At 31.0% G+C, this 17041-nt stretch overlaps 1 protein-coding gene across 4 annotated transcripts in view; it reads right to left on the bottom strand.

The window, feature by feature from the left end:
- Window positions 1-13021, bottom strand: part of LOC111701117 (glutathione hydrolase 2) — a 30201-nt gene extending 17180 nt beyond the window's left edge. For 3 of the 4 annotated variants that reach the window (XM_023472271.1, XM_023472273.1, XM_023472274.1), the window contains exons 1-11: window positions 12949-13021; window positions 11897-11985; window positions 9749-9840; window positions 7242-7324; window positions 6563-6669; window positions 5009-5097; window positions 4682-4760; window positions 4034-4089; window positions 3309-3354; window positions 2815-2851; window positions 2319-2469 (exon numbers count right to left, since the gene is read on the bottom strand). In XM_023472271.1, the coding sequence (XP_023328039.1) occupies window positions 2319-2469; window positions 2815-2851; window positions 3309-3354; window positions 4034-4089; window positions 4682-4760; window positions 5009-5097; window positions 6563-6669; window positions 7242-7324; window positions 9749-9840; window positions 11897-11974 (818 nt within the window). In that variant the 5' untranslated portion in view covers window positions 11975-11985; window positions 12949-13021. The remainder of the gene's footprint in view (window positions 1-2318; window positions 2470-2814; window positions 2852-3308; window positions 3355-4033; window positions 4090-4681; window positions 4761-5008; window positions 5098-6562; window positions 6670-7241; window positions 7325-9748; window positions 9841-11896; window positions 11986-12948) is intronic. The other variant, XM_023472272.1, reaches the window with a different exon arrangement.
- Window positions 13022-17041: the final 4020 nt, after the last annotated feature.

The raw sequence follows: 17041 nt of genomic DNA, 5'->3' as shown, positions 1-17041 counted from the left end.
AACTGTCGAGACTTTTACTGGACAATCTGTTTCGGATTTTGGTACAAAACCTTCCAACACTGGAAGAATTGAATTCTAAGAAACACACACCGTCACCAACCGTTTGATTTTTACAAAATTTGAGAATTGCGCAAAACTCTAGTTGAAGAATTGCGCAAAACTTGAGTTTCGCAAAAACAGAATAGGGCAATTTTGCACAAAATGACTTTTGCGAATGATAGCGCAAATTGTTGTTTTTTCGCGACAAACTCATGTGCAAAGAAAGACAAATTTTGCGTTTCGTTCCGCAAAAATTGCGCAAAAGTTTTGCAAATGGAAACCCTAACAGTGGGTTGTCCAATTTACAACCGTACCTTTTATCTGATCAAGATATCCTTATTTTAAATAATTTAAATTGTGGTTTCTTGTTAAAAGTGACTAGCAGATTTATACTCCACTGGGAATGAAGGGAAATTTTTTAGAATGCCAACATCTTCCTCATTGTTAAATAGATTGTTAAAAGTACCATTTTAATCAAGAAATTCCAACCTTCAAATGGAGGATCATATGTGTACAGTCGACCCATTTTCTATTTCAAAACATGTAAAATTATAGAATTGAAAAAACTTTCCGTTAATATTAATAAAAATATAATATACAAACTTTATTAAGATGTTCTTTTTCATTTGTCTTTAAATGAATTCTTCTTCACTATCAATTAATTAAAAAAAATATTTGCACAAAATTTTTCTGTATCAACCGTATCCAATTTATAAGATTACAAATTCAAAATAATAATAGCACTAAAAATATTTGTAATTTATCAAAAGATATTTATAGATAGATTAGAAGATACATGTGCTGTGATGGCTCCTTCCTGTAAGTTCCCAATGGTTTTGAGTCTTTGATATAAAGAGTAACTGAAAAGCTTTTAAAGAAATCTATTCCCTGAGGAGTAGAGCTGGGCTCATGGGTACTTCTATATATATTTGTTTGTTAATAAGTATTTAAATTAAGTGGACCAAATGGACCATCTAAATAATAAATAACACTAAACTCAGTTTATGAAATTGAAATAATAGGGTAGCAAATGCAGCAAGCAATTTAGTCAGAAGAGTATCAACATTTTTACAAATTTTAAGGCTTAGGAATTTAGCTGGAAACCCTGCAATACAAAGTCAAAAACCCTTGAAAGTATTAAAAAAAACTAGTTATAATTAAAAGAATTCCATCTCTGATAATACCATTATTATATTATTTCATAAGTTTTGGAACTAAAATATTACAAATCAAAAAACAGATTATCCAGCTAACAGAACATTTTCAATTGTTCCAATCAATATGTTCTAGAGTTTACAATGACTTCCGGATAAATTTGGATCCATAATGGCATTTTGGAACCTTTCCTAAAGCTGTCAAGAAAGATTACGTAAGGTCTAGACTAGGGTTTCCACCAAAATTCCAGGTTACGGTTTACATACAGAAATGATCTGGAAATTTTTTACATTTCCATTATAGAAAAGGTTCCGGAAAACCGGAATTCAGGAACAATTTCCGGAACGATTTTTTTTCCGTAAAACGGAAATTTCCGGAACGTTGTTCCGGAATTACGGATCGTTACAGAAATTTTCCCGAAAATCGTTCCGGAAATTTCTGGTTTCCGGAACATTTTGTACCAGAATTACATTAAAGTCTTACATATGTAAATACAACACCAGTTAGTAACACTAACAATATATGGATGGATGCCGGACGGTAGAAAAAGTTATACTCAATAATCAATATTCAAAGTTACTATAGTGTGAAATGTAACTGATAAACCGAGGGGGGGGACTCTACCACTAGCAGGGCAGTAGCTAATTGCTCCTCAATTTTTTTCTTCAAATTTTCAAACTTTGTAAATATGAATTTAATTAAAATAAGAAAAATTCTTTAAGTTCCGGTTTACGAAATGGAAATTTTTCCGGTTTACGAAATGGAAACTGGAAATTTTACGGAATGGAAACCGGAAATTTTTCCGGTTTACGAAATGGAAACTGGAAATTTTACGGTTTCCATTCCGTAAAATGGAAACCGGAAATTTTCCCAGTTTACGAAATGGAAACTGAAAATTTTTACAGTTTCCATTCTGTAAAACGGAAAATTTTTACCGGAATTATCCCGGAATTCCGGTTTACGCAACAAATTTCCGGATCATTCCATTTCCAAAATGGAAATTTTTTTCCGGAAAAATGGAAACCCTAGTCTAGACTATAGATCCAAATTTTAAAATTGGACCATTTGGGTCTAAATAAAGGAATTTCAGGAGAAAGTTAGGCCTAAGGATAATTAAAACTTACTGGTAAGCATGGAAGTTGACTTCTATACCATTAAAGCATAGATCTACAGAGGGCTGTAGTAAACTTTCCCATGTGATTGATGGATTGCCAAGACGTTGCTTCAACTCCCAAGTTCCAAGAATAAATCCTGGCACTCCACTTGCCAAAGGTCCTTAATACACATGTTGTAAAATGATAAATAAATAAAGTGGATTATATATCAAAGGCAAGTTCAAAGTGTGAATTCATGTAAATGTTTACAATTTCCGAGGTCTAAGAGGTTTAAAAAACCCACTATTTTGCAAAGTTCAACAAGTGATGGTGGTTTTTTTATTTCTACTGATTGGAACAAATTTTATTAGATGTCTAGACATTAAAAATTTAAAAAGTCTAAATAGAAAAGAGTTTTTGACAGGTTTTTGACAGAAGAAACGTTCTTTTCACCAAACATAGTTTTAAAAACAATGAAAAGCTTTGACAAAAGTTAGCTTGGTCTAAAATGCAAAAGAAAAATTACCATAATGACTGAGATTAGCATTTCCCTCAAACATGTCCTAGTAAATAAATTTGTCAATATATTAGTTCTAGGGTAAATATTTTCTTATAAATCTATTCCCCCCTCACCTCCTCATACATGTTTTTCTCCTGTAATATGTAAGAAAATGAGATAAAGGTAAAAAGACATGTTTTTTTAGTTTCCCCAAAGCTAAAAAGCGGTTTATCTTATTATTCATCAAACACCACCTGGTAACTGGTATAATGGAATTGACAACTTACCATTGAAGATGATAATGTGTAACTCTTAAATATTCCAAACTTTCGCTATCTAATCCAGTAATAGTCACAGTTTAAAATATAAAAGATACATGACTACAACCCAGGTTGTAAAGTTGTTAGGATTAGAAAATTACAGTTCATGGCATGTTTTCAGTTCCTTAGACAGGAAATTCATTTCTAACATGAAAAGCCATTTTGAAAAAGATAATTTCCTGTAAATTCTTTTTTTTTTACCTTAGTTGCAGCAGCAGGGGCAGTTTCTCTTGCTATCAAAGCTAAACTAAAAATATTATAAATCATCAAATAGGTAATTGATGAAAATTTGATGAAAATTTTGACAGATTTAATTATTACTTATTAATTAAGAAACATTTGTTGTAGACACTGTTTTTAATAAATAATACTAATTAAAGCAGAGATGTAGATGAGAGTATGTAAAAATTACACATTTGCTGTGCTTGAATTTTTAAATTTTCTTCAAAACAAGGTTATTTTTAGGACTCGGTTGACTTTAGGATGTGGCAGCTAGCAATGGACAATAGCTAGATTCATTTACAGAAACTTTTAATATTTTTGGATTTCTAAAAGACTTTTCAACAATTTTATCAAACATGCAAATTTTTTATCCTAGTTGAAAATATAAGACATTAAGAACAAAAATCCCCAAAATGTTGCCTTTTATTTTCTCCAAGAGTAACAAATTTGCATGATAACAACAAACTTCCACAGAATAAATGTTTAAAATTGTCATGAAACCTTTTAAAGTGTAAACACGTTAAAAGTTTCTTCAAAACAAATCTAGCAATTGCTCATCCCTAGTTGCAACTCTGTGACCATTTTTTATCTCACTTAATTATATACATTTTTTTAAAGACCTATGTCTATCTACAGTATTTTAAAAGTAATTGGCAAAATTCTCATTGATTTTTGTGTGAGAACTTGCAACCTTAGACTATTACCTAGTTCCATTAGCAAGATAGATTGTCATAATAAATCCACCTCCTAATCCCATACTCTGTCCAGGTAAATGTATTTATAAATGTAATAACTTGGATAGATCGTCATAATAAATCCACCTCCTAATCCCATACCCTGTCCAGGTAAATGTATTTATAAATGTAATAACTTGGATAGATTGTCATAATAAATCCACCTCCTAATCCCATACTCTGTCCAGAGCTCGCAATAAAATAAAATCAGGAAAATAAGGCTCAGGTCTAAGCTGTCGTTGGGCCTTATTTACTGTTTGAGCTTTCTGATTCAAGCTGCATCTTATTTTCCACAGAGTTGAGTTCAAAAACCGTTTTAATATACTATTTGGGGGATCTTCACGGTAGGAATTGACACATTTCAGGTTTTTATGAGAACAATACTCAACATTGACCCTTATTCTCCACTAAAACCTACAAAGGTCGGTTTTATTTTCATTGGACCTAACTCCTTAAGTCAAGCCAAAGATCTTGCAGCTGTCAATCACATGACACAAGCTGTTGTCAGAGTTGGGTCAAAGATTGGGTCTTAAAGTATGGTTTAAGGAATTACGGCTTGAGCCAAAGTTTTTAAATCACGGGCTCCGATAAGAAGTCTATATTAATTCATAAACATCCCTGGGAGTTGATTACTGAATTACAATACATAGTGGCCACTGCTGAGTCAATAGAGTTTCCTCCGCGCAGCATCACATCCCTTGAAATGCATGGTTTATTAAACTGGCGTGGCATAGAATTATTGATATAACTAACAAAGAAAATTGTAACTTACAAAGAAAATATGGGTTTAATTAACTTCTGGAGAAAAGAAAAGATTACTATGAAGCTGTATGATTTTGCTTAAAAATACATTCAATCTAAACAGCAAATGAAACCTAAATTTAGACAAGTGAGTTTTGAGAATCAAATGTTACGGGGCCTTATTAAATACTATTAATTGCTTACTTTCCAATTTTAGCACAAGGAATTGAATCAACTGATACTGCTCCATACTCAAACTCCCCTTTTATAGATTCACTTGGTTCTGGATCCACCTGGAAGTGAATAATTATTTATTTCAAGTATTTAAAGAAAATTACTTGATCTGTAGGACTGAAATAGTTAACTTTTGTTTCTCATTGCTCTACCTGTGTTTATTTGTAAATACTATGATATTTGATAATTTTATGGATTATATCCTCCCAGGAGAGATCTGAGACTCTATTGCTTTATTAACAAGATGTCACTTAGGTCTATGAAACTGTCAAGAAAATACTTTATAATCTAGCCAATTAATTTTTAAAAATATTTTACATTAGAATAAAATAGAAACTGTTGTTTGGTCAATCTGGGCAAAATATAATGAACTAGCGAGGTTGCTGAACTATGCTTACTGCTGGTTTAAATACACCAATTCAAACCCTCATATATCTTTACTTTTTATTTCTGAGCTTACTGTCCCCTTGGAAACAAATATCAAAAATGCCAATTCTCAAAAGATGAACAAGTATGAACATTTTATCACAGATATAACAACTAGGGATGTGTCTGTTCACCCTTTTGAAATCGGCTCAAGAGGATATATCTCACCATCAAATAAAGCAAATATAAAGTAACTGCATAAGTTCTGCAAACCCAGTGTTAGTTTCAAAGCAATGTGTGAAAATCTATCAAGCCTTGCAGTACTGTCATCATACCACATTTTTAGAAAACGAATAACACTAGACTGGGATCAAGAAACTCCATTTCTGAAAACCACCTCTGAATAACTAAACTATACTCACGCTAAAAGTCTTGTATTGCGCCTGTTTTTTGGCAAACCCTGTCAAAGTATAAAGTGTGATATCCAGAAAAAAGAGTATTAGTTTGTAAACTTTTATATTGTTCAATGAAATTTTGCTTAAGACAAATATAAATGATGAATTTATACTTTGAAAAGGTGATTTAAGTTTTTGACCAGAGCAGTAGGACCTAGCTTAAGTTCATTAAATTCAGTCTTATTTCTTATTAATCACATTTTTCTTTGAAGTGAAGACTTCTTATGATTTAGCAATATTAACATCTTGACAAGGGGCTCTGGGGACTAAGCTCCCCTGGAATGTAAGGTCATCCCCACCCCCTAGAATAAATTACCAGTTTACCACTTCCTGTTGTTTAATGCAACAGTGTTCTTTATTTCCCCCCAACCATTTGTGACTTTAACATTTTACATTTCACAGATTATTGTAGATATGAAAGACTAAAAAACCTTAAATTCTTTGCCTAGATAAACCAAAAAAAGATGTATTTTAGGAGGAAAGGCCTTCTAATTAATTATGGTTTGTAAATCTTTAGAACATAAGTGATTAATTATACAAAAAATACTTTTTTGGCAATCACATAAATTTTCTAAGTATTTTTAATCATTATTCTATATACAAATAGGAATTGTCTGAAATTAAAGTTTATGTGAAATAATTGTAAAGGAAAATTGAAATTGATTATTAATTTCTTATGGGTTATTTATTTGAAAAAAAGTACCTGTGGGTCCGGAGTGTTAGGAGGGGGTAAGCCCTTTAATGAATGTTTATGTTGTTTAGCATCATTACTTGGTGGGGGACTAGCATCTGTCAGTCCAGAATACTTTGCTGCAATTATTAGAAACTTGTAAAATAAGACGATCCTAATGTTACATTTAAGTGTCCTGCCTGGAATGGAGTTTTTAAATGGCTTACTCAATAATTTGGCAAAGTGAGAAAGAAGTTTATAGTTGCACAGCAAGGAATTAAAAGTATAAAGAAACAGTTGTCTCTGAAGTCTCATCCTTTGTGGGTAACCCTGTACCATATGATGAAGGGTCAAAACATATTTCCTTTAAAAAATGAATTGCACAGCAACTTTTGAACTTTTGAAAAGATAAACCAAAATATTGAAAAATTAAATTTTAAATTGAATCTTTCATGCAGTTCCCAATTTCTCTTTTAAGGAACATTTTTTAAGCTCTCTAAAAAGTAAATTAGCCCTTTTCGCTCTTGGATGTAAAATGTAATAATGGATTCAAATAAGGTCATTGTTGATCTAAAGAATTTAATACAATATTTCCACTTTGAAGAATTTTTAATAATTATAGTTTATTATGTAAAAGCATACAGATTCCAAATACTTGCTGTTTTAAAGGAAACTAAAAGATTTTCCTTTATTTTTACCATGTTTAATTTACCTTTTAGTTTGTTTAAAATATCCAAATCCAGATCTATATTGAGTAAAGACATCAGCTGTGGTTGGGTCACGTGCTCATGATGTCTACAGGAGCGCCGCCATATTGGAAAATATTTTTGAGGATTTAAACTAGTTTCATTAAATTAAGTGACGTATGTTTAACTTAAAAGTATTTTTGATTGGAAAACATTTCTCTAGAACTTTAAAATGCATTCTATTATGCGAGCATTATAGGGCATGTTGGCAAAAGCTTTGTCAAAATCAAATTGAAATATTAGCGTATACTTATTAGGGGCATTATCATTTTTTATTTTTTAACCGGTTGACTGATATTTTCTAACCTTCACAGTACTTTAAAAGCACTTTCAGTAAATTGATAATAAATTGTACAAAATGAAAGCCAATGCAATATTCATTTTTGTTATCAAATTGGGCCCAGGTTGTTATTTAGTTCCAATCAAATATTCATTTTTGTTATTAAATTGGGCTCAGGTTGTTATTTAGTTCCAATCAAATATTCGTTTTTGTTATTAAAATGGGCTCAAGTTGTTATTAAGTTTACCCTCTTTTGACCAACATTACCAAGGTAAAATTGTGAATGCAATGCAAGTGCAACTACTTTTTCGGTAACTATGGGTTTTCTCGACCAATTTTGCGTACAAAACAGCACTTGCTTTTCTCTGGGTGTTAAGTATGCAAATTTGGGGGAACCCTTGGTAAGGTTAAATTCCCTGTAAAATAGTTGTAAATAATTATTGTATCATCGGCATTGAAAAAAATGCAAAAAATAACAAAACCTTGATAGTCTTTTTCTTGAGGTTTTTTAGGTTTGTAGCAAAAAATGAGGCCCATTGTAATTTACATTGTATCTTGTTCATTTAGCAATTACACAAATCCTGTATCGCTATTAACCCATTCCATGTACAAAGATATATATAACTCTGACATACCCATATAAACCTCAGTTGATTGAGACTCTGCTTTGATTATGGTATTAGAAGTAATAGAAGTTCTCATTGAAACATACGAGCGGAGATCATGTCTTGAGTAATGGTATTGATCTATTTGATTGCTAGTGTCTGTAATGTCATTGATAGCTAACAAGACCTTGTCCTATATAGTGGTGTTGATTAGTCACTGGATTGCAGCCGTGTGGATCATGTCCTGATTGAGACATTGATTAATTGATTGCTTTTGTCTGTATTGAAATCGATAGCTGTAGAGATTGCGCCCTGTGTAGTGGCGTTGATTTGTCATGGGATTGTAGCCGTGTGGATTGTGTCCTGGTTGAGACATTGATCAATTGATTGCTAGTGTTTGCATCTACATGGATAGCTAATGAAATTGCGCCCTGTGTAGTAGTGGCTGTGATTAGTCATGGGATTGTAGCTGTGTGGATCAGTCCTGGGTGAGTTTGATATCGGACAAACTGTACCTGGATAGATACGTCTTGAGAAATTGTTATGGAGTAGGTGTTTACTACAGGTTGTTATTAATGTGCCTAGTAGCTAGACATAACTCAGTTTTTACATTTGCATAAATATATACTAAACAAATACAGGACAGAGTAATTGACTTTTGTTGTTTCTTAAAGGGCCCCTTAGCCCTTTGTTTTCATTATTGCTTTCATTAATTAGTTTAGTATATTGATGTAGACAATGTCTATTTCCTGTTATTTACATATATAGATAATTAACAAGTACATGTATGTTGTATTGGAATTGTAAATTTATGTACATGTATATTTTGTATGGTAATTGTCTGACAAATATAGATGTTTTTTCCCATTATTATAATATAATATCTGAGAAGAGGGGGGTAGGGGGGGGGTATATAGATTGATGATTAATCTTTGATTTTTTTCTAAAAATTATTCAACGCATCCCAAATTTCTTAAGATAATAAAAAAAAAATTTGAACACCTTGGTTTCAGACATTTAAAAAACACATTACAATTATTTTAACAAAATGTTTTCAAAATTTTAAAAGGTTTGAGATTTTGCCAAGTCATTCTTGTTTGAACTATTTAAAGCATGTTTTTTATTTGTCCTTAATAAATATAATAAATATATACGGTGAGAACCAGATAAATGTCAAATTTGATCTTAATTTTACTTTCTACAATTGTTGCATCTGATTTATCATTTTCCTATAGTTTAACCCAGAACTTCGGGCAATCGAGAGAATTTATAAATTGTCGTCAATTTTTTATATTTTTATACGATTATATCTCAGTAATTGGAAGAATTAATAGCCATGAAATATGTGGAACAGTTTTTAAGAGCTCTATATATATAACAATTCAATTAAAAACCTAAATATTTGCAGCATTCCATTATAAACAGGTTTAAAAGACGACATTATATAAATTCTTTCAATTTCTCCAAAGTGCAGGGTAAAATTGAAGTTAAAGGAAAATGAAGATCGAGAATTTTACTGTGTTCTGGTTCTCACTGTAGCATCATATTAAAAATCACGAACAGTCCCTTTTTGAGCATAGTGGCGTTCCTGTCGAAGTCGTTTCTAGCATAGCTGACTGACAAGCAGACACAAACCACAACAGAGGCAACACACCCAATAGCCACGCCCATCATAGATAACTAAACAAAAATATGATATCAACATCTACTCGATATGAAGTAAAAACCTACTCGATATAAAGTGAAAACCTACTCGATATAAAGTGAAAACCTACTCGATATACAGTGAAAACCTAATCGATATAAAGTGAAAATTTACTTAAGTAAATTAGATGTTTACTCAATATAAAATTTATTCATATTCATATATATGCATAACTAATCGAACTAAAAAATCATTAATAAATAATTTTAAATTGTCTAAGCAAAAATTGTCATTAAAAAAGTCAGTTAATTTTCATAGGAAAGTTCATTTCATTCATATTTGCATTCAACTACAAAACATGAGATATTACGAATAAGCAATCACAATTTACTATGCAGTTTGGACCCGCCTAACCAGAGTAGGTTGTTTTGAGTGGTTGGCTTTAAGTTAGTTAACAATACTGAATATAATTGGTTACACACATCAAGTTATGTTTTTGGATAGAAAGGAAAGAGATTGTCAGGTGATCTATGGCACGCTGAGATCAGAAGGATTAATGTAGGGATAAATCAAAATATAGGGTGTTTCGGATAAGCAAATAAAGTTCCAGTTTTTTATTTTTTTTAAATAAAATTAAATCACACGATATAAGTTTTTATGCTTTCTTTTTAGATTTCAAATATATCCGAAACATATTCTTGGAAAGGAAAAGAAAATTTATAAAAATGCAATCAATTCTGTTTTTTGTAAAAATTTCGAATTTTTGAGATTTTAAAATTTATCCAGAAATATATTTCAAATATTATTTCTAAATAAGAAAGACAACTTTTATTTCCAAATATACATATTTGGTTGACAACAGAATGGTTTAAGGAATGAAATTGCAAAAGTTGGAAGAAAAAGACAAAAAGTTTTCCTAAAATGATTTTGTGTTTTTTCTTAACATTCAATTGAAGAGTTGATATAAATATGATTCTGAAAGTTTTTTATGAAACTTTAGTGTACTTTATCATCATTACTCAATTCATCGTGAATTTCATAATGCACGTCACGTGCTATTCATCGTGCTTTAATGTTAAATTAGCTGTATACTATGGCAAGTGTGCTTTAAAGTTCTGATCGGTTCCCGGATTTTCTCTAAAAAAATTTAGGATATTTCCAAAATATTTTTTACAATTATTTTTAAGTAAACAATTAACAATAAACAGATGTACTCTCCTAGACTGTACAAATATCACATTGATATGTTTACTTGAAAGGCATTATAATGAAAAGGATGTTGTGTTATGTTTTACAAAAAGATAAAAAGGCTGCTCGGCGAAAAAATTCTATTCTTGCTAAAGCTTGAGATCTAAAAATGGATTTCAAAACATGTGTATTATATTAATATTTTTCGAAAACTAAAAACTAAATTTTTTTAAGGAATTAAATCTTTGCCACAAACTCTGATTTTCTAATCCCTAAAGATTTGCAAGACAATGCCGTAGACCTTAGATATTTTAAACTTTGAATTCTTCTAGATCAAATAATCATAGGTTTGAAATACCATCAGGTTGTAAAGATATAGGGATGAGAATATTTGAGTTTGTGGCAAAGACTCAATTTCTTTGTCCGACCTTTTTTTGACATTTTTTTAAACCTTCCTAACATTCGAATCATTAAATTTAGCGGTTTAACTTTTTTCAATTGAAAAATTTGGATCATGATCATGCTACTCTTCAGCTTTAATCTTAAACCATTTTCTATAGTCTATACATAGATTTAGACTCCCCAGACTTTAAAGGGTTGAAATTTACAATTAGGTTAGAATTAAATACAGTTTAAAACTATGATACAATCTAACTCTATAATTTTATTGAATTTCTGCCAATCAAATCGAGTTTACATTGTTACATAATCCTTTCTCTGTACATTCGTCAAAATTGTAATCATTGTAACAAAATTTATAAATATGTTACTACTTAAAAAAAAATTGTCATGTTTGATTTTTCCTGAATAATAGATAGAGCTAAGTGCATTTATTATCTTGTAAACTTTTTTATATATAAAAAAGTGCTGGAGAAGAAGTTTCTAATTTAATAATGTCCCAACCTGTTGCCATCTGTGCCAGCTAGCAAGCCGGTCACGGGAATACTCGTCTATAGGCGTGTAGTCGTTTGCCATTCTCATCCAATCTAAATCTATTTTATATTATAATTGGAAACCCAGCGTTGCCCAGTTAACTCATAGTTAATAGTTATACTCCTGCCGTTTACCCGCGCTTGGTCGTAAAATACTATTTTAGACTTACTAAACTTAGAATCTCAAAACTAAGAACATTCCGGTGGTTCGATCCCGAGTTCCCCATTTGAAATTTAAGGCATATCGGTCAAGGGGTTCATGAGTTATGATCGGACATATATACAAACTTTATATTTGAAGATATACCCCTGTTTAGATGGAGGGTCACTTGAAACTACAACAACAGCCCCTTTAGTAAATTATTGACATTAAAATATATGTCATGTGAGGTCTGAGATATGAATAATAATAATTGGAACATTATACTTACCATAAATTCTGAACAAATTTTTCCTCAGAACAATAAAGCTTAACTTGAAGAAAATAAAAGATTTTTTTTATTTAATAATGTTTACACATTTGATCTTAATCTTTGATCTTATTCTATTAAACGCAATTCACGATTTACAACGATACCTCTCGTTTTACAATCAGTATACTTCAATAGTACACGGGCAGCCGTAGTACATTTCAATTTCCGAGCCGGGTCAACCTTTCCGGTCCCAGTTTGTACTGTATCGCCCGGACATCGGGTAAATAACGCAGACACTCAATAGGACTGGCTTGTGCAATAAGGTTGACACAGTCAGACCTTAGGTTGAATTTACTTTTACTAAATGGTCAGGTGTGCGTGAGTAGCTTCTCTTTTAACTTGCGGATTTGTGCGGAAAAGAGAAGGAATACAATAGACAGAATTAAACACGTGTTGAGATTAAAAAACCACTAATCTTTTTGCTTGGACAGAGAAAAGATTAACGGGTATCGTTGTGAATCCGGGGTAAATATACTTTTTCATCTGTCCAGTCTTACGTTTGAAGATAAAATATAAGTTTAAAGTTTTTGAAAAATCATTTAATATTTACTTGGTATTAGAGATGAGCCACAAGCCCACAACGCGAACTAATGCTTTGAATTCAGCTTGAGAGCACATTGAAATAATGTTGTGTCATGTGATGTGTGACTTGAAATCCAGATTCAGATAATCTTCGACCCCTCTCAGTACATACATTACATATATATATATATATATATATTATTAAATAGATACACACATGATACATATTATTATATAGATATACACACATGATATATATTATTATATAGATATACACATGATATATATTATTATATAGATACACACATTGATAATGTATCTATATATATATATAGTTGTTTGTTTGTTTGTTTTTCCTATCATATCTCAAAAACCCTGGACCGATTTGCCTCAAATTTTGATTTGATTTAAGTTTTTGGGAGAGCTACAGGAATGTTCTAATCTTGATTTGGAAAAATAGCTAAAATTGTAATTTACGACCCAGCGCGGGTAAACGGCGGGAGCACCCTGGGCAAATCTGGGTTCTCAAGCTAGTTTATTCTGAACATAAATCCATTTATTGTAAACTTGTACATCATTCATTTTAATTTGATTAAATTTCAACTAAAGTTTGTCCTTCAATTGGAAACAAAAACGTTTAGAAATCAAAATATCTAAAGGTAAAGTAATCTGTGTCCGAATTTAATGAATTTAAGCCGCGTCTCAAATCCCACAAAAACCGGCTTCAATTGAGCGCCGGCTTAAATCTTGAAAAATTTAATACAATTTCAAGTGGAACCAACCATACTTGAGCCAACGCTTAAAATTCAACCGCGGCTCAACTTTATAATTTCGGCCTCCGTATAGAAATAAACATCATCCTTTAGCACGCTGAGAAAAAAGTGCCACAACTTTTTTATAACTTTTTTTTTTTCAATAAGTGTTTCTTAAATTGAGTTTGGATGTTTTTTGAATACATATAGTATATATATGGTATATTCCTTTCTTAACATTTTAGGTTTTTATAGATATTTAAAATATGAATTTAGGTTTTTTTTTAATGTTTTTGAATGATAGCATTACACAATCTTATAATCTTCCAATGATAAATACTTTCTAGAAAAAAACTCAGCGGGAGCGGTTGAATTAGCGGTTGAAATCTAGCTTAGACTCTACGCAGTTTAGAAAAAGAAATGCAACTTTTTTCTTTAAGCTTTGTTTAACCACTAAATTCGCACTTTATTCGTTTACATTTTTATCTACTTTTTAAAACTTTTTAGTAAGTTCAACCGCTGAGATACTACAATTTTTTGCTGTTGACCACTGGGTTTAAGATTTTTCAGCAGCTTTTTGCTTTCAATCAATGGGACAAAGTTTTTTTTAAAAATACTGCTGGGTTTAACATTTAAGATAATTTATATGCTTTCAACCTCTGATTTTTTAGTTTTTTTTTTCGCAACATTTTTTCTTTTCAACCGCTTGTTTTAAGTTTTTTTCAGAAACGTTTTTCTTTCAATCACTGGGTTTCAGTTTTTTCAGATTTTTTTTCTTTTCTTTTTTCAACTGCAACTTTTTTGGCAACTTTTTAGCTTTCAACCACTGGTTTTTTTCTGCAACTTTTTTCTTTTAACCGCTGGTTTGAAGATGTTCAACAAATGTTTGCTTTCAATCATGCAATGGGACAAAGTTTTTCTGAAAATACTGCTGGGTTAACCCTCGCTACGCTCTGGTTAAAAAAACGTACTCTTATGCATCTACAAATTTACAAATTCCGCCCAGAGAGAACTGGTTTCAATACGTACGCAGAGTATCTGCAAGTGCAATTAACTTTTCTAGCATTACACCTTGGGGGATAGTACTATTTTCCTTCTATAAAATATTCTCTATTCTGTGACATCTAAAAATGCTGAAACCTTATTTTCTGAATCTAAACAAAGAAAAGTGAGAGCAAAAAATATTGAAGTGGAAGCATTTCTGGAAAAATATAAAAAAGTTAAATATTTTTTATTTATTAAAAACAGACATTTAAACATTTATAAACTTTATAACATTAACATCATACACGTTAAAATATATAATTTTCGGAAAAAATATATATACAAACTATTTTTTAAAAATCTAAATAACTGTGTCACACTGTTTTTTATTTACAAACATATACTATTATACTGAACAAGAGGTATAACAGAGAGATAGTTGAACTATACATAGTTTAACTAGCAACACCTAATTTAGAAACTTCTCATTATTTATTAAATTCGATCTCAAAACTGGATATTTAGATCAGTTGACATAAAAACTATCCCGGGAAACATTTAACCCGACAATAGTTCCGATAATGCAGATGTCAGGGAAATATTTCTAGAGTTTTCATGTTAGACTTCACACAAATCGTTTATAATTCAGCTTTGTATTTGTTTTTCAAAGAAAAAATTAGACTTTAAGAAAAATGACTGAATAAATTCCGTAGATTTTTCTCTAAAGTCTCATCCTTTGTGGGTAACTCTGTACAACCGTACACGGACAGCCGTATTACATTTGAATTTTCGAGCCGGATCAACCTTTCCGGTCCCAGTTTGTACTGTACTTAGCTCTATGGACAGGACTAGCCGGTGCAACAAGGTTGACGCGGTCAGACTTTATGCTTCATATAGGTTGAATTTACTTTTACTACAGGGGCACAGGTGCGTAGTAAATACAGTTTTACAAATGAAAACATATTTGACGATTTGAAATAAGAAACTTGAAACATGCACCCTAATCAACCTCCCATGTGATGGGGGTGGGATTCAATATTTGATAGGTTAGGGAATGGGGGGGGGGGCAATCGAACGATAAAAACACGTGAATTCAACAGCTTATAATCTAAAAATAAAATGTGACAAAAATTTCCTCTCAATTTATGACTGGATTCAGTCAAGAATATTAATATAGGAACTTAGGAAGTGTCCTGAAGTATTGTCATCACAAATAAGAAGTTTAAAGAATTTTTTTCCAAGGAATATAAATACCAAGATCTCCCTGTGTATTCATAAAGGTATATTGCATATTCTAGGAGGAAATAAAAAAACTCGACATGAACAGCATCAAGTTTGATTTTATTCCTCCAAAATATGCAGTATATTTCTAATGTAAAACAATAATGGGGGAATATCAAAACCATAGAGAATAGAATATATTAGAGAGGAATTAAAAGAATCTCTCGGTATGAATTTTTTCAGTCCCTTTCAGCCTGACGGGGAGTTCAAAGTGTACTAATCATGTAAATGTTCACAAATTATATGCAGTATGAGTACATTAATACAGTATGCTCCCTAGACTATCCATTTAAATTTCGAAATTTTTAAACTGTTAAATAAACTTCATAATGAATTAGGTGAATAAAAACATCATTTGATTTATAGTTATAACGGAAAATCATCGTTTGTAAAGTGGAAGGCATAGAGTCTATGTGAAATGATCATTGGTCAATTATGAAACCAGCCTATTTCATAATTTGTTTTTCTTTTAACAATAATTTTAGATTTTCTATAAAATGATATTCCAGGGCCCAACAGGTTATATAGCACAAATATGTGAAGTACACCTGCAATATGGAAACAGTACAACAAAATGGCCGTTTTACACTTTTTTCAGTAAATTCTCCTCTAATATATATTCTATTCTCTATGATCAAAACGGACATTTCTCAAATTCTCATCTTAAAAAAGTGTTCACTTCACTTTGTTATTTTTAATCTGGTGAAAATTCTAAATAAATTGGAAAGAAGAAATTTCTGAAGTTTTTAAATATTTTTCTATAAATATCAAGTTCTATAGCTTGTTTTCAACTCCAGATTAAAGAGACCAATAATATAGTTTTCTTATGTTTACATTTAAAAACAACAACAATACTTTTGGGAATTGTTTCTAAAAATAATAACAACAAATTACTATATTTACAAATTAACTTAATGAATTGAATTTTAGAGTGAACTTTTTGTTTACGTTCAATCTAAGTTTATAAAGTATGTTGCAAACTGCATAATTATAATTATAAACATACTCTATACATTCTGCATGTGGAGCAAAGTTTGCTTATGCATAAATGGTTTGAATACTTGTCTGCATTGCAATCTTTAGGTTTAGTGATGGCTGGGCAGA

This window comes from Eurytemora carolleeae, unplaced genomic scaffold (assembly GCF_000591075.1).
Source record: "Eurytemora carolleeae unplaced genomic scaffold, Eaff_2.0 scaffold216, whole genome shotgun sequence".
Classification (NCBI taxonomy): Eukaryota; Metazoa; Arthropoda; class Copepoda; order Calanoida; family Temoridae; genus Eurytemora; species Eurytemora carolleeae.
The sequence above is the reverse complement of the archived record's forward strand: the minus strand, read 5'-3'. Positions and strand labels throughout refer to the sequence as shown.